This window comes from Eulemur rufifrons, chromosome 16 (genome assembly GCF_041146395.1).
Source record: "Eulemur rufifrons isolate Redbay chromosome 16, OSU_ERuf_1, whole genome shotgun sequence".
Classification (NCBI taxonomy): domain Eukaryota; kingdom Metazoa; phylum Chordata; class Mammalia; order Primates; family Lemuridae; genus Eulemur; species Eulemur rufifrons.
In genome coordinates, this window is record NC_090998.1 from 79,582,428 (window position 1) to 79,606,655 (window position 24,228).

Sequence of the window (24,228 nt, forward strand, 5' to 3'; positions counted from 1 at the left end):
ATAATGTTACTAAGTGTTCCATTACAACGGGGTTCCATGGGTAAATAGTTTGAGGAAACATTAGGTTGAATAGGTTTCATTTTTTGCAGGACTTTCCAAAGCCCTAATGAGATAATGGGAATTGTATGTGTTTTAAAAAGGGGGTTATAGAATTCAGTGTTTCTTTCTTTGAACATGGGATTTTTTCATAGACTACATTTTGGGAAACATGAATATGGCCCTTTCACTTGTATATATATACCTTGTGCTTCTTATGAGGTTACAGGTCATGAGGAAGGAAATTTATTGTGATCTGATGCTCTGTGCATGAAGTGTAGAACACAATGTGATAGTTACCATCTCTGAGACATGCACGCAGTTCTTTCTACAGTAACAGTATGAAAAGCTTACCCCTGGGAAAGAAATAGGAAGGAGGCTTTAGGGAGGAGGGATATATGAGTTGGACCTTAAAAAATGAGCAGAGGTTCACCAGCGGGGAAAGAACAGGTGGGATGATAAGGAAAAGCATCTCAGGTAAAGGGAACAACATGGACAGAAGCTGGAAAATGGTCAGAGAAAGGGAGTCAATTTTGGACATGGAAATCATACAGGACACTTGGATTCTGCCTGCCAAGTTCACAGTTGCTATCCCAGTTCCCCCTGGCATGGCTTTGAGAAGAATCAACACCCTTTTCCCTCTGCTTCACAACTATAGGGCACTGGAGGGGAGGCATCATGTCTTATTTATTGTTTCAACCCCCTTTCCTTCACGTGGCCTGGCACATAGTTCAAGTACACGTGAGGCCACACGGTCTTCTCCATTTGAGATTCCTCATCAGAAAATGGCACATACAACCCTCGCAGGGTGGTGCTGACATGTAAATTAAAAAATGCATGCCAAGTATTTAGCATCATGCCTGGCACACAGCCCATGTTCAAGAACTGTTAGCTATTAATATCATCAGCTTAATAAATGTTTGTGGAAGGAAGAGAGGAAGAAGGGAAGGAGGGAGAACGGCAACAGAGGAAAGGAGGCAGGATGGACGGAGGGGAGCCCAGCGCGCCCATTTCATTTTCCCACTTAGCTGAAGCTGAAAGGCACATGCTCTTTGCCCTGTGTTTTGGGAACAATCCTCCCTTTACCTCATTTTTCCAAGTGGCTGTTTGGAGGCCCTGATGTGAGATACTGGGTCAAACATCAGTGCATACTGCCAAGGGCAGGGGTCAGGGGAACAAGAGATCATGCTGCATACGAGGGCACGGAGGGAACAGAGGGTCCTTTCACGAAGAACACCCCGCCCCCCAACGCCACCCCTTGGACTGGTGTCTGTTGGCAGCTCACACACTGAGGCCAGGCGTGTGGGCCCGGGGCCGTGGGGAAGCACCCTGGAGGGTTTGCGGTGTTCTTGGCCCACGTCCCTGGGATCTGATGAAAAACCAAAGGAACAGCGAGAGCCTGGCGCCTCCTCTTCAGGGGACTGTGTACCTGATAAGTTGTATTTTTATGATAAAATACATGACATTGAGAGGCCATGGAGCCAAAGCTGTGGGCTAGGCTTGTAAAGAGCGGTGAATTCCAGAGAGTTTCAAGGCCAGCCTGGTCTGCCTCGGAGGGGACACGATGATAAAGGGAGGGAAGTGTCTGTCTCTTTGGACTGGCTTCTCCCACTGCCCCAGATGAACAGGGAGTGGGACCAACGGGAGGAATGTGGGGTCAGGGCTGGGAGACTGGGGGTTGCTAAGAGAAGAAAACGCCCTGATGGGCAGATCCCAGGAACGAGGTCAGAGGCAAATGACGGCTTTTCTGAGAAACAGAATCTTTGTAGAAGCTTTGTGGGCAGGAAGAGACAGCTAAGACGCCCCAGACAGAGACCTGCCAAAGGCACGTACGGAGCCTGGCCTGGAGCGACCTCTGCCACCCCTGGCTCCACAGGAGCTCGCTGCATCGGGAGATGGAACTGGAGACCAAATGCCTCCAACTCCACCTTGGTTTCGGGGAGGGAGAATATTTAAGTAAACTGTGTATTAGGAGATTTAAATACAATTTCTATCCTTAGTTAAAAGCTAGTTAATTTCATTTCACAACTAATATTCAAGGAAACCTTTGGAAGTTCACATAAAGATACAAGAATGTTCAGTGCAGGGTTATGCTAATAGTGAAAGACTGGAAACCTCTTACATCCTTGCTACGGAGGGCTGGTTAGTAACTTAGGGCCCTGAATTAAAAATACCTAGAGAGATAGTTACATGCACACATAAAGAGAGAGAGAGAGAAAGAGAAAGAAAGAGGAGGAGGAGGAAGCACATCCAAATATTAATATTGATCATATTAGGATAGTGTGATAATAGGTGATTTTTTTTTTTCTGTTTTGAAGTCTGGGAGACAGGAAGAAATTCACCTTTATTTCTGTTTATATATACTTTCTCATTATTAAAAAATGCATAACAGAATGAGAGAGAGAAATAGAAATATCTGAAATTCTGGTTGACCTTCATTTTCTTCCTCATGTTTTTCTGTATGTTCAAGTCCACTATAAGGGGTTTTACTATTTGAACTAGAACAGGCATCAGTTGTTCCTATTTCAAGAGGCCAGCCTGCCCCTGAAGCAGTGTTCTCTCTGCCTCAGGAGAGGGACCTGGATTTCTGTCCCTAGCTGGGCCTCTGTCTTCGGGCACGGTTCACACACAGGACCAGAGTTTAGCACGGGACCTTAGGAAAGTCATTCACCCTCACTGGGCCTCCCCACATCTGTCTCTAAGATGGAAACATCTGCTTTGTTTCCTGAAAAGTGCCTTTGTGAAGAACAAGTTCCTTGTCAATGGTAAAGACCCACACAAACGTGGGAAGAGACCAGGCTCCTGAGGAAGCAGAGATGTTCTTTCTGAGCTACACTAAACCCCTGTGACGGAAACAGCTTCCAAGCTGTTTAAAGACGAAGGAATCATTTGCCTGGCAGAGAGTAAAGGGCAGCCCACAAGATGGTGGCACTTCCCACCCATGGGGGCTGCTGGAACTGGGCTGCGCCCTCCCAGGACCCCCTGCCCCACCCTGGCCCTCTACTCAGAAACCATTAAAACACAAGGATCTGTCCATGATCCTCTTTCTGGCATATCAGACTTTTTAAAACCTGTCCCCAAACACTGACCAGCTGCATCTTTCATCCTCATACCCAACGCACCAACCAGCGTGCCCCCAACATTCCAATGCTTTCAGGACTCTGAGTCTTCACATGTACCATCCTCTCAGCCCTAAGGCCACCCCTTTCCTTATTGGACCAGAATTTTCTACTCAGTTTTTGAGATCCAGTTCCAGTGCCGCCACTCCCCACCACCCCTGCAGCTGGCAGAGTTGTCATCCTGGGTCACTGTTTCCCATACACTTCATGTAAACCTCCATAGATGTACAAAGGCAGAAACAAAGACCATTTATGTCTCCCTGTGTCTGTGTATGTATAGAGACAGTCATTTCTGGACAGCGATTCATATTTGTTCCAAAAATAATAACGATCATGATAATGATGACAATAATATCATGTTAATCTTTACTTCCTCCACCTTAGCATAAGTAGGAGCTCAATAAATGTTTGTTGAACAAGTAAACAAACACATTGCTCCAAGCAGAGGATGTGGGAGAAGAAGGGGCAGGGAGGGGAGGGGAGAGGAAGGGAAGAGGAAGGAAGTAACTGAGAGAATCTCATCCTGAGGGCTATGGACTCACCGGGTGGTCTGCATCCAGTTCTGCTCCATAGCTGAGAATCTGGTTGGCAAATCTGTCCAGCTCTTGGATGGTTCTTGGGAACCAGGGCACTGCAATACAGAAAGGGCAGAGTCCTGAGTCAGCCTGGCGGACCGTGGCCCAGGGCCTCGCTGAGGTCGGCAGCATGGGACCAGCCCAAATGAGTCAAGTCAGCAGCGATGGCGAGTGGGGTTCCAGATAACCCCTAAATCACTATGATGCAAAAATTAAATTCTTTTTTCCCATTAGACACTAATTTTAAAACACATTCCCAAGCAAGTCTCTTTCCTGGAGATTTTCTCTCAGTTATCTCAAAACTCTTCTCTTTCCCACCCATCATGGTAGTTGTCTTCAGTGGTTTTCTTTAGCTGCAGAATATTACATATAGGTCCAACATATAAATTAGATAAAACCAGAGCTGTTCTACTGCAAACAAGAAAGAGCTCATGAGACCCCATTTTCCCACCACGTGTCTCCCTCCCAAAGGCTCAGGCACCCCAGCACAATCTTTTGATCCCAAAGCCAGTTAGCCACCGTGGAAGCTGAATGGACAGAATCAGGTAGTTTGGCATTTGAAGATGTCTTGCAGTCTCTAAAGAACTTGTGGACTTGCTCTGGAAGCACCACAGTAGGGGAGGAGGTGGGATGTGAGTTGTGTGTTCTATAATGACTGGGTCCTGCTGAGATAAGGACCCCACGGTGGCACCAGATCCCTGTGGCTTACAGGAGAAAAAGACACACTGGAGGCGGAATTGTCCCAGGAAAGGACAGAGACTAGGAAATTTTGGACTGTTAAGTTCCATGAGGGCAGAAACCATGAGTGCTTTGTAGTTCCAGGCACACAGAGGAGAGGAAGGAAGGAAGGAAGTGGGGAGGGAGGGAGGGAAGGACGGAGGGAGGGAGGGAAGGAAGGGAGGAAGGAAGGAGGGAGGGAAGGAAGGAGGGAGGAAGAGAGGGAAGGAAGGAGGGAGGGAGGGAAGGAAGGAAGGAGGGAGGGAGGGAAGGAAGGAGGGAGGGAGAGAGGGAAGGAAGGAAGGAGGGAGGGAGGGAGGGAAGGAGGGAGGGAGGGAGGGAGGGAAGGAAGGAGGGAGGGAGGGAGGGAGGGAAGGAAGGAAGGAGGGAGGGAGGGAAGGAAGGAAGGAGGGAGAGAGGGAAGGAAGGAAGGAAGGAGGGAGGGAGGGAGGCAGGGAAGGAAGGAAGGAAGGAAGGACGGACGGATGGAAGGGGGCGGGGGTGGGGGGGAAGGAGGGAACTAATGAACTCCCTCCGGTTATGTTAACATGTAGCATTAACAGTAACCACCATCCACAGACAGAATGTCCGCTCTGGTCTGTCTCTCAAGTATGTCCAAAATAAGGAAGGTAGTATAACCCTTATTGTACAGATAAAAAAATTGAGGCTCTGAAAGCCTAATAACTGGTTTAGGATCACACGGGGAGTAAGAAAGTGGTAGAGCCAGAAGGAATCCAGAGGGCAAAATGTGGCGGGGGCACCTCGAGGTGAGCGTCCCCTGAAATGAGGCTGAGGGGGCCGGTGCTGAGCCTGTAGTCAGCGTCAGGTCTGGCTTAGAATCCAGGCCCCATCTGCCTACTCACCCTCTCTGCCTCAGTCCCTCCTCTGTAAAACAGGGATAATAACAACAATAGGAAGCATAACAAATGTGTTTCGAAGCCTTACCATATGCCAGACGCTGTGCTTAGAATTTTGTGGGGCGCGGCTCCTTTAATCTGAGCCCTGCTGCGAGCAGCAAGTGAGAAAGTAGGCGAAGGGCGCCGCTCAGCGTCTGGCACCTAGAAGGCGGCTTTCCCACTCGGGCGCCATTTCCGACGCTCAGCCGCTCAGGTAGGGCGGGGAAGAGCATGTGTGCCATCTAGTGGCCAATCCGGGGAAATGCCATCCATGCTCTAGACAGGAGCCTTAGGACACGAAGCAGCTGTGTTCCACCCAAACAAGGAGTGTTTATCCCCACAGTGTTCATAAAGGTCAATTTAAAGCCTTGTTTCCGTAAAGCTGAGGTGCTTAAGCTCTCTACTGCCCATGTTAATAATAAAAACTAACTCCGAGTGCTGTTTGAAGTCTTTACCTATAAGATGGGTACCATGGGTATCTCCATATTGCAGACGAGGAAACAGGTACAGAGAGGTTAAGCAGCAAACCCAGATACACACACTGCTAGTGAACAGTGGAGCCAGGATTCCAACCGAGGTCTGTCTATCTGACGCCATGGTCTCTCGTCTTGACCACTAATCTGTGCTGCCACTTCTGGGAAGGTGGCAGAGCGTGCCGGTTAGGAGGGCTGGCTCTGGAGCCCAGCTGCCTGGCTAGCTGTTTGCAGTTTCCCACCTGGAAGCTTCCATGCCCCTAAAACCCAGTGCACTTCTCCAGGTTAGCTCCCTACGGATAGTAATAATGGAAGCAGACGCCGTCGTCCTTATTCCAGCTAATGTTCCCATGGCACTTGCTTTGTTGGACCCTGTCCTAAACACTTTACACATGCCACCTCCTTCTGTCCCCGCAACAGCCCCATGAGGTATGTATTATTATCATCCCTGTTTCACAGATGAGGAAACTGAGGAACAGGGAGAGTAAGTCTCTTGATGGACCTCATCGGTCCTAACTGCTGAGACCTTGCGCTTCAGATGACTATATGTGTATATACATATAGTGTGTGTGTATAAATGTTTTTTCACTCTGCCCTTAGCTCACCATAGCACAGAGGACAGAGTAGAAAGTTTCTCAGCAAGGCTAGAAAGCCTGCTACGTATTTCGTTGTGTAACTGAGCAAGTATTTTTTATCTTGCCTTAGTCTCTTTATCCATAAAATGGACTAAAATGGATCTTTCCATATTATTGGATGAATTCAACGGTATAGCACATGAGACACATCTTGGCACCGTCACTGGGCCTCAGTAAGTGCTCCATCAGTGTTAACCATTAGGATGACAAAGATTTTAATGACGATGATGAAGATGAGATTAAAGAAGGAGGAGGAAAGAACACAGATGGCGGCAGGTAGCTGTCTGACTGTCCAGCTTAGATAGTAACAGGCTTTTAGTCTTGGCCCTCAGTTTCCTCTCTGTCGCATATGGGTGTCAGATCCACGGGTTGCCACAATCCCTTTTGGGTTTCCTATTCTGAGACCTGTGGAATCTCAGGAAGGGCCGAGGCTGGACCAGAGGACACATGAAAAGACAGTTCTGCTTCAATTACTGTGTCAACCTCGTTTATTTCCCGGAAGTACAGTCCTTGCATTTGTTCAGCTCCCAATGGGTTGCCTCCTTTCCCTTCCTCCTCTCTCCAAAGAAACCACATTCTTCCCCCCAGGAAGCGGGCGTGCCCCACCCACCTGCACTCAGAGCTCCACCGGCTGCCCATCGCCCAACCGGACGCCAGGGGGCAGCAGAACCAGTATATTATATTTCCAGCTCTGGGTGACTTTTTTTTTTCCCCCTTCTCCAAAGGGAAAAATACTAATTGGGCACATGGCTTAGTTCAAACCTCTTGGTGGAGAAAAAAAAATCGAGCATCTTGAGAGAGTTGCAAAGACTCAAAAGATTCAAGTCTTGGCGAAGAGGAGACAAAGACCAAAGCAGCCCACCGTACCCCAGACCTTTGAGCTCAGGACCTTGTCACAGGGGCTGTGAGGGACCTCGAAGCAGCACGGCGTGGCTGTGGGTGCTCACCTGAGTCCAAGGGCCTCTGGTGGCTCCGGGGCCCCTTCATCACCCAGAAAAGGCACAAACACAGCCAGGCTGGGGAAGTGGCAGAGCTTTGGAGCTCATCACAGAGACTCTGGAGCCAGACGGCCTGGTTCCAATCTCATCTTTGCTACCATGTAACTTCAGGACTTGGGGCACGTTCTTTAGCCTCTTTGTTCCCCAATTTCCTATCTGAAAAATAGCTATAATGATAGGACCTCCTTCAGAGTGGTGATGTGAGGATTAAAATGAGCTAATAATGCATTAAGAGTGCTTTGAACAGTGTTTGGCAAGTGGCAGGTGCTTTGTAAGTATTTGGCAACATTATTACTATCATTAAGCATTGTCACCATTAGAAAAGTCAAGTGACAGAAGGTGACAAGGCCTGGTACCCACGTCCTCCAGGGAGCAGCCTGGCCCCATCTTTGATCTATTCCCCACCTCCTCCCCAGGGATCCCTTGAGGTTAAGGTCTTGGGTACAGCCTATGTGTCATCTGGGAAGGAAGGAGGATCTGGTCAGGCCTAACAGTTAAGAGAAGGAGTTCACCGGCTGTCACGTTGGAGAGCAGGGACAAGCTTAAGGACCTGAGACCCAGGACAGGCACGTTCTGGGTGCTGGGGAGGGGGATGAAGTCCCAATGTGGCTCACTGCGTCCTTTGGCCAGTCCCGGCTGTGCAGCCTTGTGATGCAAGCAGTCTGAGAACACCAGGAGCAAAAGGCAGGGAGACCACAGAGGATCCCCAGACAGACTCAGAACTCAGTACTGAGCCTCCACATTAATGCTGACATTAGATCCTGTGCAAAGGGTGTGCTCATCCTGGGCCTGAACCCAGCAGGTCAAGTTCAAGTTTCATCTCACCCACCCACACACTACAGGAGTCTGAGCAGATCAACTGATCCCTGAGCCTCTGGCTTTGCAGCTGTGAAATGGGTGCGGCACCAAGCCCTCGCCTGTCTCCTCATTTGGGGTGGGAAGAAACTGACCCACAGCAGGTCCATCTGTGACATCAATCATTGCACTTGCACCCCACAACAAACCCCAGAGATGCTTGTCTGGCTAAGAAAATACAGTCCCACAGGCACCTGGTGCAGAGCCAGAGTCCATGCTTATGTCCCCCACCTCCACACCTGGGCTCTTCCAACTTTCCCAGCCAAGGAGTTATAGCTACCTTTTTTCCTCTAAAGTTTTTAAGATACGTTTTTGAGAGCTTACTATGCACCAGTTACTGTGCCAAGCACTTTACGTGCCTCATCTTTTTTTTCTAAACTCTCAAAGCAATCCTAAGAGGCAGACAATATTATTTCAGTTCATTGATGAGCGAACTCAGGCTCCAAGAGATGAAGTCACTTGCTCACAATCACTGGGCTGGCTGAGCTGAAATTAGAGTTCTGTGGCCTGTGCGCGTCTCCACAATGCTACGCTGGGTTGGAATAAATGGGGGGCACGGGCTCCTTTCCTCTAGATCCCTATTCTCTCACCTAGAGAGGGAAAGGAGGTGACAAACTGAAGTGAGCTCTAAAGGTGCTTGAGGAAGACCCCTTGGACAGCCCTGGGTCCTCCCCACCTTTCCATCCTAAGCCTCCCTGGACTGAGGGATAGAAACATTTTAACCTCAGCTCTCCTTCACACATCCCAACTCTTCTTCAGTGAAGGTCCCCTCCCCCACCCGCTCTCTCTCAATGCTGGGGATAGAGACTGACCCCAGAGACCCAGGCCTCCATTTTGAAAAGTTAAATCAGATTAGCTCATTAATGACCTTGCCAAATACCTCGGCCGGTGGGCTGGCCTCTGCAGGCCCCTCCGCGGCCTCCCGGGCTGCTGGCCTTAGCAGTTAATGAATGACTCGGGCAGGCTGGTGTGACAGAGGCCCTCTGTGGATCTGCCCGCAGGGGGCAGATCATTAATAAATATTGATTTGGCTCCAAAGGAAGCAGCCCGCTGGAGAGCTGGCCCTGGACACCCACATCGTGGTCCCATTAAGCCGGGGTCAACTGCTCAGCCAGGACTGCCAGGGGCAGCTGGCTCAGGAGGGCTCCTGAGCAGAAGGCCCCCACAGGCCTGGCTGGAGCCTGCTTCCTGGCCACTGGGTCAGAGCAGGCCCATTAAATTTACAGCAGTTCAAGGTGCAGGCTGCGTGCAACCTCGCCCCCTCCCTCCACCAGACGTTCACCAGCCCCAGGGGTTAGCCAACAAAAGGCACCCAGGCTGGCCTCCAGCCTGTCTCAGGGAGAGCAATAAATCCTCGTTTCTTAGGTCCAAAATAGAAGGGCATTTCCCCCTGTCTTCCCAGGCTCCCAGATGTCTCCTCCGAGGAAATAGCCACCAGCCCCGCAGAGAAGCAGACCCTGTGCTGATTCCAACAGCTCCCGCCAAGGGAGAAGGGATGGCTTGCCCACATCCCACGGGATGAAGACTTGAGGGCTTTATTTTTCTCTTTTAAGGAGCTTCTACTTTCTTTCTGGAGCAGGACTGTCTTCAGGAAGGTCTTGGCAAGAATGGTTGAGCCACAGGCTGCCTGAGGGTGCCAAACTTTTGCCCTCTGCCTCCTGGACAGAGCAGTGGTCAGGGGCCAGGCCTGGTGTGTTCAGGGCAAAACATCTGTTCTCTCTGTTCACACACTAAAATGAGAATCCCGGAACCAGATACATACAAGGGGCCTCATGCATGAAATAAAGAGTGAAAATGTGTTGGATAAATACAATGAGTGAATGGATATAAGTGAAATTATGAACAAATACAATAATGACCTGCAGGATTATTTATTCCAACCACCCATCTAAGCTGGAACTACCCTTCCAATATCCTTTTTGAGATGCCACATATCTTACGAATACATCTATTGGCAGCTTGCCTACCACATCCCCAAATACTCACTTCTGTCTTCTTAGTGCTCACATTGTACTGAGATCTGGTTTCCTGCTGCTTCCAACTAGAGTTAGGGTCAACATACATTGGGGCAAACAGAATACGTCTAAGGCCTCCTCCATATGTTGCTGACCTCACTCCAGGAGCTCTTCCTTGCTCTCTCTCCCCTAATCACCCTAACCCACCACTGGGCTCGGTGCACCTCCTAAGTCTACTCCTGAGTCAAGCCACCTTCCCTGTCACTGCCAAGGATTGTGCCATACAGCCGTGGATTATAGGACAAGTGAGCCTCGGCACCATGTCCGTCTTTGTCACTGCTGTGTCCTATCAGTGGCTGATGCTGAATGGGCACTCCATCAATATCAGTGGCATGAATGGATGGTCCTCTGAATTAGGGGGTAAATGTGAATGAAAGAGAAGAAGGTGGCCCTGTGGTGTTTGAGAAAAGCAGTAAGAGAAGAAGGAAGAAAATCCCAATAGTCAAGATTTTAAAAAGTATGAGCCACATCATTTATGAAATGCTAAGGAAAGAGAGAATTCCTGGGGGGATAATGGTGACACATGCTACAAAAATGTCAAAAAGGCTATTGGTTTGGGGAATGGGTGTTGTCAGAATAGTAGGAAAGAAAGGAAGAAGGACAAAAAGAAGGAAGAGAGAAGGGGGAAAGGAAGGGAAAGAGGATGGAAACAGGGAAGAAAAGAGGAAGAAAGACGGGAGGAGGTCTAACACCTGCATGCAAAGCCAGCCTCTGTCTCCTATGCCAGTGCTACGTCCAGTGCGGTACACGGTCAGGTGGATGATGTTAAGTACAGGAAGTAATATCTGGAAATGAGATCATCCACAGGGCCCCTCACATAATCTGACACGTGAAGGTTTCTCCCTGGATGCTAGGTAAGTCTGTACCCAATGATGGGGTGGCTGCCACCAACTCCTTATATGATATATTAGCCAAGGAGCTGGTGGTGACAAATGGCCTGCTCTTGGCTGGGGTTATAGAGCATGGAGATCTCTCCCTACTGAGGCCTAAGGATGTCTAAGATCAAGGGCTTATTCAACTCAACTTCCACTTGATCCTTCAAACACCCTAACACACAGAGGATCTCACATGATCCCTCCATGAACCACAGGAAGCAGCAGGGTGAGTCTTAGCTGCATTTCACAGATGAAGAAGAGGCTAATGAGGTCACCAACTGGTAGGGGGTTGGATGGAATTCAAGCCTAGCTGTTTGTATACAAAATGCAGATCCAAATCCAGGCTCTTCACTCTATATTCATTCTTCTTTCTGAGCCACTAGGATGCTTCCCCAATCCACCATAAATGGCACATTGAAATTTAGTCACAATCATTTCATGTCCTCTTATTACCTCCTTCAATGCAAGGGCCACACCTGTCACACAGAGAAAAGGTGTCTCAGGCTAATTCCTTCTAACTTTCACAATCTTGGATTGACCCAAATGGCATGTCATGGTGGCCTTTCTTTACCAAAGACCAGGAGTTTGGGATTCTGGGCCTGCTCAACCATAAAATTCATTGTGTATCCTCATGAGAGACTCAAGGAGAAGTTTACTGTTATCATTTTTCATGGATCCTACATGCCAGACACTTTATGCAAATTATATCATGTAATCCATATAACCACATTGGCACCCAGATATCTTCATTTTACTGATGAGAAAGGGAGGCATAAAGAGGGCAGGCAACTTGCCCAAACAGTTACAGCCCAGGAATTGAACTGGAACAGTGGAGACTACAAAATCCATGCTGCCTTTCAACTTTATCTCTCGGTCTTTTTTCCTAACATTGAAAACAAGAATAACGTTATCTACTTGCTCTAGCAATCCTGAGTTGGTTGTTGCAAAGCTTAAATGAGATAATCTAATAGGAAAGAAATTTGAAAACACTGGATTTGGCCTACTAAGAAGGAATTTTTCATAGATTGAGAGTCTGCTTATAATTTTATGGTCTTCCTGAGCTTGAAGCCCTATGACCTGGCAAACTGGGTGGGCTACAGAAATAGCATTTGCTCGGGATCTTCCCATGCCAATGAATAGAGCTGCCCCTAATAGACTGCAGGGAGCAAGCAGTATACTATTGACACTAAGAGATTCTGCTTCCAGCTCCTGGGTGGGTGTCACCTCCCCCTGAATGAGCTTGTCCTCTCAGCTGGGGCCTGCTTGTCTTTATGTGGCTGTCTGCTGAAGCAAAAGTCACTTCCTGAGCTGCCAGGACTTAGGACTACATCAAGGCATCTGGCAAGCATTCAGGTAAAGGTTGAAAAAGGCAGTAAAGCCTGTGTGTTTTTACAGACAGACAAATATTTGGTATCCTGCAGACCCAGGGCCACAGCATGTATAGCCATGAGAGATACACGTGGGGCAAAGTGAAATGCAGAAGGTTTAGAGCTGAGGGGCAGCTGGAGACAGAATAGCCGAGCAGAGGAAGGAAGAGAGGAAAGAAAGGCACAAGTGGTGGAAATGGGGGAAAACTCCAACCATTTGGATTCCCCTCCAGCCCTAAGCAGCTTCTTTCTAAAGATTCTTAACTCTTTGGGAACCATGGCCCCGGTGAAAATTCTTCTCTCCTAAAAAATCTGCATTCACAGACACACATACCATTTTGCCCACAATCCCAGAGGCTTTTCAGAGTCCTAGAAGGAATCCTATCCTCACCCCCCCCAACCCCAGTTGATCTGAGACATCAGCCTTACTCAGCACTGTTCTTCAGGGCGGCAATATCAAAGCAGAAAAGAGAAAACTCAAGAGGGCAGGGAAGGGCTGTAAGAGGGAAAGAATAAGTATAACGATGTTGCTTTTGTCTTCCACAATAATTGTAAGTGCCCGTGTGCTAGCTAGCTAGATGGATAGATGGCCTTTCTGCTTTCCACAGAAAACAGACTCGCATGGATAGTGTGGATTCACTCTGCTTGCCTTCCGGGATCCTTATAATCACAGCTTAAACAAAATCCAATAAATGTCCTTTTGTTCTTGGAAAATAACTCCAACTATAAATTTCTGAAAAGGTGATGCTCCTATACCTCTGTCTGCCCAAGACGTTTTGTTTGTCTGCTTCTCCTGCCTGCAATCTGTCTCCATGTAGGAATTTTCTATCCCCCACTAGATGTAATGTTATGCAGAAGACTCAAAGGGAAAGGTAAAAGGATTAGTAGATTGATCGATGGAAGATATTAATGCTCTTTCATGTTGGGTTGAAGCAGGATTTGAGGTCATCAGGAGAGAGGGCAGCAGGAGAATAGACTCAAGTATTCAAAAGACTCTCTGGATTAAAATCCTATTAAACTCACATCAGCTTCTCCAGGAGGCATTTGAGAAGGTTGGGGTTTCTTTAACATGTCACCATAATTAACCTTCCCTTAAGCTGTTTTGGGTGGGGAACTTTAGCAATTAAGAAACTGGAAAACTTTCATTTTCTATCACCCACATGGCTTTTTGAATGGGTGAAAAACTGGAGTGGAAAGTGGTTTAGCTTAATTGATTTGAGGGGTTCAGATCTCCCACTTGAACCTGCTGTCAGACTCACCCCTGAGATCTGAGTCCCTCAATAAAAAGGGTATTTTGTCCAGAGAAAGAATCAAAGGTTCAGATCTACTACGATGCTTTTCTTCCTCTGCTCATCCTCCCACTGAGTCCTACAGAAAGAGCAATTTTGCAAATGGCTGGCTGTTTTCCCTAAAAAGATCTGTTTCTGGACCCAGACTCCACTTCACAAAAACTACCAAAGAAACCCGAGGGCTGTCTCTCTCAGCAGATGTAAAGTCGTGCCGCTTCAGCATCCCCTGTTCTGGTACATGTAAGTTACAGTCAGGTGGGGGCAGCCACTATGGGATGGGGGACAAACTATCCAAAGAGATACGGTCATGAAACACACATTGTTTTAAAGGGTTGGTCTTAGCCATTTTTTCTTCACTAGGTAAAATATCATCCGAACTTCAGATACCAACACGCTGCCATTTTGAGCAACAGGGCGAGGAGCCCTGCCAGGGTATTGAACCTGTGCTACGACCAGCCTTTGTTAAGCTGATAGTGATCACATGATACCCCTGTGTGAAAACATTAGCTTTTTTGCTTTCACACTTCCTGGGTCCTCAGAGTTAAACACAAGTGGAGAAGAGACTGAATTCCATCAACCTTGTCTCCATTGCAGCACCTGTCCTTCCACTGTATTTATCTGGTGTCGTGATCCCCCTTGGCAGACTGTGAGCTCCTCAAGAACAGGCAGTATGACCCTCTCTCTCCAGCTCCGAGCACAGTGCCCAGCACAGAAGGCGCTCGACATGCCTGTGCCCAATGACTGCGCAGAATCCACTCTATGTCTTAGGCAAGTCATGGCCTCTGTTTTTACAATGAAAAATTAGGGAGTCTGTAGGGCTGCATGACCTCTGAGGTCATTTTTCAGATCTCAGAATCTCTGAAAAAGTAGTTGTGCACAGGCTGGCTTTTGGTGGCTCCTGTGCTCATGCCAGTGTTTACAATAACAATTAAGCCCTTAAACATGCTTGGCTCTGTCCTCAGTGTGATTTCATCAGTCCTTTAAGGCGTAGGCTCATGCTGCTCCCATTTGATACAGTGAGAGACTTCGAGGGTTAATAATTCCCCCAAGGTCACACCAAGCATGGTACGCCCTGGGTCAGGGATCTCGGCGCCTAACTCTCCTGCTATATCCCTGCTAAGAACCTCCTTTCTGAGCCTCCTGTTCAGGCTGCCAGCACTCCAGCTGGCCCACTCCATCTCCCTGGCTCCCCCAGGGGCTGCCTGCCTGCCTGTCAATTGCTTTGATTTCCTCCCCCAGGGCCCCAGCTGGCCCAGCTTCCACCTGCTCCGACCAGAGGCAGAGTAGCCCCAGGATCAGGCAGCCCCTTTGTCCTGAGGCCTGCAGCTCCTGTTGGGAGCAGGTGGCCGGAAAAGCAGGAGAGGGCAGTCATCAGGAAAGCAGCTTGGGAGGTTGAAGGGGGGAAAAGGCAGATAGGGCTGATTGGGGAGGAATTCCAAGTGCCTGCCCCCCGAGACCTGAGCCCATCTGCGTGGCTGTCTACTCTCTGCAAAGGCAGAACCCTGGAGTGGGCTTCCTTGCCTCTGTTATATCTACAGGAGGATGAAGGCAGAAAAGACGGGCTGTCTTAGGAAGGCCTTGGAGCTACCTTTTAGAAAATGTTTCAGTGCCCTGTTTATGAGGTGGATCTTGTCTCATTTTAAAGCATTTCTGCCTATTAAAATGCTGATTTAAGCTACAGTGCTTGACATCTTCTTGACCTAAAGTTTTCAGTATTTTGCAAAGAAACTTGGTTTTATAGCAGGAAAAAAAATTGATTATTTTTTTTTAAAAAAGGTCATCTCAGCAATCACACTCTTAGCTATTTACCCAAATCAGTTGGAAACCTATGTCCACACAAAAACCTGCACATAAATGTTGATAACAGCTTTATTCAGAATCACCAAGAATTGGAAAGCAACCAAGATGTCCTTCAATAAGTGAATGGTAAAAAAAAAAAAAAAAAAAAAAAAAAAAAAAAAAAAACCTGTGGCATATCCAAGAACATGACTCAGCAATAAAAAGAAATGACTTATCAAGTCACAAAAAGACATGGAGGACCCTTAAGTGTGTATTGCTAAGTGAAAGACGCCGTTCTGCAAAGGCTACTGTAGGACTCCAACTAGATGACATTCTGGAGAAGGCAAAACTATAGAGACGGTAAAAAGATGAGTGGTTGCTGGAGGGAGGGTGTGCAGGAGGAAAGGACAGTGGGAGCACAGGGCGTTTTTAGGGCAGCGAAACTATTCTATGTGACATTGCAGTGGTGGATATAGGACATTATGCATTTGTCAAAACCAGCAGAATTGTAAACACAAAGGGTGACCCTGAATGTAAACTATGGACTTTAGTTAATAATAACACATCAATATTTGTTCACTAATTATAAAAAAGTACACCCACAGTAATGCAAGATGTTAACAGGAGAAACGGGGGTGGGAGCAGGGTAGGAGAGAGAAGACACATGGAAACTCTCTGCAAATTTTCTGTAAACCTAATACTGCTCTAAAAAATAAAGTCTATAAAAATGGTTCATCAGAATATGCTTTGAACCCTAAAAAGTGATCACCTTGTGCCTCTGTATTCTTTTTAGGCTAATCATCATCATGACAAGCACCACATGCCATCATTTATCCAGGCCTATACTGTGCCAGGCACTGTTCTAAGCACTGTGTATGTTTGATCTCATTTAATCCTTGCAAAAGCCGCATAACAATTAAGGTCAGAGCAGTTAAAGGGACTTGTCAGGTGTCTCAAAGCAGCAAGTGGAAGAGGCAGGACTTGAACTGAAGTCAATGCAATCTCAAGTCCATACTTATAATTCCTACACTTTATTACTCTCCTTCCCCCCAGAGGACAGTGGACAGCATTTCAGTAAGCAGATAATGGAACCAAACAAGTCTTGACAATTCCTGTATTTAGTCATTCACTCACAAATATTTACTGAGCACCTGCATACTAAGCATTATGCTAAACTCTGAGGATATAAATATAGGAAAGAAAGTCTCCCTGCCCACAAGGAGCACCTAATTTAGTAGAAGAGACAGATAAGGAGATGGACAATGACAATGAAAGTTCTAGGCACAAGGAGCCTTGCAGTCCCAGCTCCCGGAGTGGCACGTCAGGAGAAGAACTTAGGGAGAGCCCTCTGGTTGGAACAGAGATAAATAGGCATCTTGTACTGAATTTGCATTTATATAGAAAGCACCCCAGACACTCTAATCATCTCACCTCTGGAGATAGAAGATCAAGAACATGATAATCCAGGAATGAAAACTATATACAAATTGCAGCAACAGAAAGAAAACTACTAATGTAAGCAATTACTATCTTGAGGAAGAGGAAAAAGAACTAACATTCATTCTATGTCTACAATATGCTAGGCACTTGTCTAGGTCCCCAACCTACATCCACTCATTTAACCCCCCAATAGTCTTACAGGGTAGGTATTACTTTTGCTGGTATTTTATAAAGACAGTGTAGAGTCACTTATGTCACAAAATCCGTCTCATTCTTACCTGTGTCTTTCTTCTTATCTCGGGAAAGCTCGTGGACAGTGGCGCCAATGTCGTGCCTCAAGATCTTGATGATGTTAGCCAGGGCAGGCACACTTTGTTTATCCAGATGGGTGAAAAACTCATACTCATCTTTCTTTAAACGAGAAGGTCTAGATTCAATGTGGGTCAGGTTTATATTATTCTCCTAGAATAAAGAACGGAGAGAGTGAGGGCACAATCCTTGGAACTAACGTTGACCAAAGATGTAAAACCAGAACAAAAAACCCAACACGATGAAATGTAGAGTTGAGGACTAGGATTTTTTCTTTTAATAAGAGTAGAAGAAAGGTCCTTAAATTAGCAAAAGTTGTTTTCTTTTTCTTCTTTAAAAACAAGTACCAAATGGCAAGACTGGGGATAGATTTCAAATGTCACGGAATTTAGTTACATGGAAATCTGCTAAAGGCCTGGAATTGCCACCGTAAGATTTTGGTTTGGTTCAAATATTTAGAACAGTGGTTGCCAAAAATATTTACATAGAAAAACCTCCTTTCCTAAATGACATTGTGTAGAATCTCAATGAATAATTAATATAGAAATTACATTGTTCTGCTTAAATAAGGTCCACAGGGGTCAGGCTTATTGAGTTTATGTCTAAATTCTAAAATCATATTGGCTATGAGTCCTTAGATAATGAACTTTCATGTCTCTAATTCTCATTTTCCCCATCTATAATTTGCTGGTCTTAATGATACCTGCTTCATAAATTCATTGGGAGCATGGGATGAGATCGTACATATACATCTCCTGGCACATGGCAAATGCTTAGTAAAAATTATCTGTTTATTAGTTACCACTAATATATTTATATAATTACTTTCCATTCAAGCTATTCAACAAATATATATATTTGTAGCACCTACCAGTGGCCAATAACCCTTCTAGGTGCTTGGGATCCATCAGTGAACAAAACAGAAAAAGACACTTTCCTTTATAAAGCTTACATTCAAGTTTACGGGAGACAAACAACAAACATAAAAGATAACTAAGGAAAAAAAAACAAAACCATAAGGCAGAGCAGGGTGAAGGGGATGGCAGTCCTGAGGAGGGGTGAGGACAGACTGCAGTATTAAATAGGACGGACACATGGGGCCTCATTGAGAAGCCGAGATTTATGTACAGTCCTAAAGGAGTTGAGGGAGGTGAAGGCCCTAAGGTGGCAGCATGCCTGGCCTGTTGAAGGGACAGCCATGAGGCCAGGATGACCAGAGCAGAGGAAGTGAAGGAGGAAATAGCAGGAGATGGTGTCAGAATAATAACAGGGCTGGTGGCCAGTCGTGGAGATCATTGCAGGCCATTTTAAGGAACGTGATTTTGATTCTGAATGAAATAGGGATCTTTGCAAGGTTTCAAGCAGAGGCGTAATATGATCTCATGGACTTAAAATGATCAGTCTGACTTCTGTGTTGAGAACAAACTTTGGGGAAGAGAGACCAATCAAAACCTGTCAAGAGGGCGTTGCTGAAATCTAGGTGAGGTGTGATTGATGGTGGCTGTGCCCATGGTGGTGGGTGGGGGTGGTGAGAAGAGGTTATATTCTGGACATCCTGTACAATTTTCTCAAAAGAATCAAAATTATCTAGGGAATGTGAAGAGTTGGTGGGTAAGAAAGTGGTAAAAGGTCTATCATATTCCAAAGTATTAATATACCACTCTCAGGTTTGACTGTGACTTTGATTTATAATGTGGCTGAATAAAGAAGGTCTCAGAAATCCAAGAGGAAGAAGAGGGCATCTCACACCTCCCTGGAGAGTCTCTTGTTTAAATCAAATTTTGTGGGCCAACCTAGGTACTAATGTAATGCAAAGATGAATAAGATATCCCCATTTAGACATTAGCCACTCCTACCTCCATCACACCATTGTTAATGGTTGTCTGATGGTCTATTGTACAGATGTGGTCATAAATTCTTTAATCAATGCTCCAGCGATGGGCATGTGAGTTGCTTCTTATTTTTGCAACTAGAAATGATGGAGAGCATTATAAATACATTTTTGCCTACTTACCTAACTGATTTCTCAGCGTAAATGCCTAGGGGCCAAATTTTTGAATCATAAAGTATTTACCCTTTAAAGATTGTTTATATATTGTTCCATTGCCCTCCAGAAAGCCTGTACTCATCTATTCTACATTTCCACGAGAGAATAGGTATACTTCTCACCTATACCAACTTTCAGGATTTTCAATATTCTTGACCTAATAGCTCATAACTCATTGGCTCAATTTTTTATTTAATTACTGATGAGTCTAAATATTTTTCCTGGGTTTAGTGGCCAATTGTATTTCTTCTTTTATGAATTACCAATTTATGTCATTTTCCTACAATAGAGCATTTTTAATTAGTAATAATTGTTTATATATTGATGTTAATTCTGTTATATATAATTTTTTTCAAATTAACATTTATCCTTGACTATTCTTAAACACCTCCATGTAAAAATAATTTTTTAAATGCTCCCAAAAAATGATGGAAAATAAAAAATGTAAACAGTCTTAGAGTTTTTAAGGAAGGATAGCTTCAATGTGTTCTCAGAAAAAGGCAATAACTTCTTCCTCATCACTGCCTGAGTATCAAGGTTTCCCTGGTACATCTCAAGCGCTGCCTAATTTTAGAATGAAGTTCCCTGGGCTTTTCTGGTTTATTATGGCATCTACTGAGTGCTAGTTGCAAAATCACCAGACAGAAAGATGAAGCACAAGGTAGGTTGTGCAATGTGTCCAAATTCACTCCCTAAAAAAAAACCAAAATGAGGCTGGCTGATTCAAAAGTCTTATTCACATCTGGATTATCCCTTTCTAAGAAAGGGGAGGGCTGCAGAGGACTGCGGCACATTTCTCATTGTGAGATGCCTCCATTTTCTTGCAAAACCTGGACTCTTTAAACTGGTTCAGAAACAAAAATGGACTAAAAAATGAACGTTGGTCAGCAGCAGAACTTGGCAGAGTCTAGTAAAGCACACTGAACTCCCAACACAACGAAGTCAACTTGCAGTAATCAATCAGTGTTTCCCTGCTGGAAATAGGCACTACATGTCAAAACACCCGACTCCCACATTCATGCAAAGAGCTGGGAAGCAAAGAGCTTTTATTAAGTGCCATAAAAATGCAAAAATATGATTACTTACAACAGCCACTCAACTCCAATGTCTTTAGATGGTGATATGTTAGGCTTATGGCTTTTATCACCAAAAAAAAAAAAAAATAGTTATTTGCTTAAGTTGGCCCTCAAATGTAAATAATTGACAAATCGTCTGCTACTTATTCAAAACGTCTGCGATTTCATTGGTAGTGTTGTTCATTACCAAGAAACCAAGGAGTGTTGTCTACACGTGATTAAAACAAACAGTAGGGATTACCCCAATACTTAAATGGAGAAAGTATCCTGAAAATACAGTAATTTGAATAACTCTGAAATTTCAAAAAATGAAATTCACCAATCTTGTAGTTGAAGAGGTGTATCTTTTGCCTTGATTGTTAATGGTATAAGGTTGAAGAGAACATGTATAATTACAGTAATATTTTTTCACATGAAAATATCACTTTATAGCATAGAATTTTTTTTTTCTGTGATCAGATCAACAATGCTTTGAGGAGGTTATGGAGTACATAAAAAATAAAATCCAAGATGAAGGTACTTTGCTGTAAGTAGCAGGAAAGGGAGGTATGTTTTTTCTAATCTCAGAGTCAATGGTTTCCTAATCACACTGCCTTTCCTACCATGGATACAGTGAGCACTCCACAAATGTCAATTTATTACGATTATGGCTATTAAGCCAAACACAAAAAATTAAAACCACGGGGTATAGTAAATACAAGTAACCTCAAACAGATGCTCTTCCTGTTGGTTCTTCTCTGTGATGCCTGAGGGCACAGGACGCAGCCATTATCTGTGGCTCTAGCTGCAGAGAGCACACCCCTGACAGCTGTGGCCAGGTAAACCAACAGGAGGGCCCCAGCTGGAGAGAGAATGGGGAGGAGGGGAGGCCAGAGAGATAGCAGTAGCCCTGAGGCTTCCTCTGGCAAACAGAGGTTATTTCCTAAACAAAGCAAAGAGCAAGGTCACCCTTCTTGGCTCAGGACTAAAGAGAATGGGTGGGTTTCACCTGCTATTTACCTAGGTTGAAACTTCAAAAGAAGAGATAACCAATCCCTGTTTTGTGTAGAGCAGAGAACACAGCAAAGCCAAGCATGGACACACCTCTGGCACACTTATTTGTGGAAGAGTTTGGGAAGGTGGGAGGGGACGAGGGAGAGGCGGGGGTGGGTGCACAGAGAGGAAGAAGTGTTGGAAGGCAGACCTCAGGAGAGCAGTGCTCACCCCCACCCCATCCCCTCCACTTGAAGCAGCCACTTTCACAGAGAAGATTCTCCCTTTGTGCATAACCAACCGTAAAACAATAAAACAATTTATGCCCCATGACTCAGTTTTCTAATACTAGAGATCTAACTTATGGGAAAAAAATCGCAAAGTTTTTCACTAAAATTTCTAAGCAAACTAAACCCTCACAACGGGGGAATGATTAAGTGGATTGTAGTATCATCACTCAGTGGAAGATTATGCAATCATTAAAAAGCAAGTAAGAACAACATACCTAAAATGAAGGCTTGGTAATCACTTCAAGATATATTCACTCACACTGGTGGTCTCTAGATGATGGGCTTAGGGGTGGTTTTGTTTCTTTCTTTCTATTTTTATTTTTATCATAGTTCGACTTTTCTAAAAACAACAAATACTACTTTTATAATGAAAAATTAACTTTATGTATTAAAGGGATATAATGGTAATCACTTGGGAAAATATTTACAATAGATATAGATATGTAATCACTAAAACATGTTTAAAAAAATTATGACCAGACTAAAAAAGTAAAAAGACTATAATAAATTGCATCAAAATGGGTTACGATGGGATTATGTGTAACATCTATTTTTTTGCCAAAAGCCTTATAAGAGTGAAATTTCTGGTTAATTATATAATGAACATCCAATTGAATTGTTTCAACCATTTCTTTTCGATTTGAATCAATTTGTTAATAATTAACCTTCTAGTATGGCATGCAATTTCCTTTTTGGGATTTTTTCCAGCTTACCAGTATGGATCCTTAGAAACCAATAATTTTGATTGCTAAGAAAGGCGTTAGAAATTAATCTCCAAGCCTGAATAGGATCATAGTTTTAGTAAATGAATTTATATTTTTCAACCAGAGGTCTATGCAGGTTTATAAATTGACACATACACACTCACTACATCTTTGGTGTGAGATAAAGAAAGAACTCTTGATACTACTCCAAGGTAACATCTAGGAAAAGGCAAGAAAAGTTTAGAGTTAAATTTTTCAAAAATAATTTCAAGATTTGTCTAATAATTAATTTATGCATAAAAGATAGCAGCATAAAATCCTGATTAATCAGTGTGGCAAATGATATCATAAATCCAAGTAAAATGAAAAAGACTGAAAGAAAATATTTGTCACACATCTAATGGTATTCAGATTATATAAAATGTCAAGAAATCAGTAAGTAAAAGACAAAATTGCAACAGAAAAAAATGGCAGTGTGTGGACAATTCACAATTTACAAAAAGAAAAAAATTATAATGTCATGAAAGATGAAGACATCTTCATCTTACTACTAATCAAGGAAATGAACATTAAGTCAATAAATTACCATGTTTCACCCATTATATTGTCCAAGATTAAAAAGCAATAATAGGCAAGTATTCTTAAAGTTATAGAGAAATGAGTATTCCCATACTGAACTACTGGGAGTATAAATTATTACAGAACATTTGGAGAATAACTTAGTAGTTTCCGTTAAAATTAAAAATGCCCATATTCTAAGACCAGCAATTCCACTTCTAGATATGTGCCCTAGAGAAATATTTGCATGTTACATAACCAAAAATATTGAACAAAATAAGTACTGCAGAATTGTCTGTGACTGCAGAAAATAGAAACACCATGGATACCAAAAATAGGGGGATGGATAACTAAAATGTAGTATGCACATATTAAGAACTGCATTTCAGAAGTTAAAAGTTGCAAACTTGATCATATGTATCATCGGCATGTATATATTTCAAAGAGGTTGCATTTACAAAATATACAGTAATTCTTACTGAACAGTTAATAAGTAACTATTCTGAGGGTTTTACCTGCATTAAGTCATTTAATCTTCAGAACTACCCTATGAAGCAGGCACTACTATTATTCCAATTTTATAGCTAAGGCACAGAGAAGTCAAGCAACTCTCTACAAGCCACAGCCCTGTGTGTTCCAAGTCTACCCTCTTGACTGCTTCACTGTGCTGACTCAAAGAGGTTGCAGAGCAATGTGCACAGCATGACAGCTGTCAACATCAACATTATTTTTCAAAGGACTGGAAGGAGACACACTAAGCTCAAAATAATGTTGCCTTGGCCAGGACGTTTTTAGGATGACCAGGATTGAGAGGAGATTAGAAAGGACTATAGCTTTATCTTTAATGTATGATTTTTTTCCTTAAAGAACAGTATGTTAATCTGTAATTTTTGAAACCTTAATCACACATGAAAAGGTTGAAAGTGAATATGTCAAAATGTTAACAGTGGTGGATAATGAGTGGTGGGAATATTAGTAGTTAATTTTCTTGTACTTTGATGCATTTTTCAATTTGCAAGAAAGAAAGAAAGAAAGAAAAAATATCCAGAGACAGATATTCCCACCTCCTGCCCGCAAGAGTAGGACACTGGGACCAGGATATTTGCATTAAAAAAAAAAAAAAAAAACCCTCCAGAAGTGATTCAGATGCGCAGGGAATGCTGCATTTGCCAGAGGTGTGGGGTGTAATAGAGACATCATGGG

At 44.3% G+C, this 24,228-nt stretch overlaps 1 protein-coding gene across 1 annotated transcript in view; it reads right to left on the reverse strand.

Moving 5' to 3' along the window:
* PAH (phenylalanine hydroxylase) overlaps positions 1-24,228 on the reverse strand; it is a 62,553-nt gene that overhangs the window by 27,982 nt on the left and 10,343 nt on the right. The window contains exons 3-4 of the mRNA XM_069489962.1: positions 17,348-17,531; positions 3,698-3,786 (exon numbers count right to left, since the gene is read on the reverse strand). Coding sequence (XP_069346063.1) covers positions 3,698-3,786; positions 17,348-17,531 — 273 coding nt within the window. The remainder of the gene's footprint in view (positions 1-3,697; positions 3,787-17,347; positions 17,532-24,228) is intronic.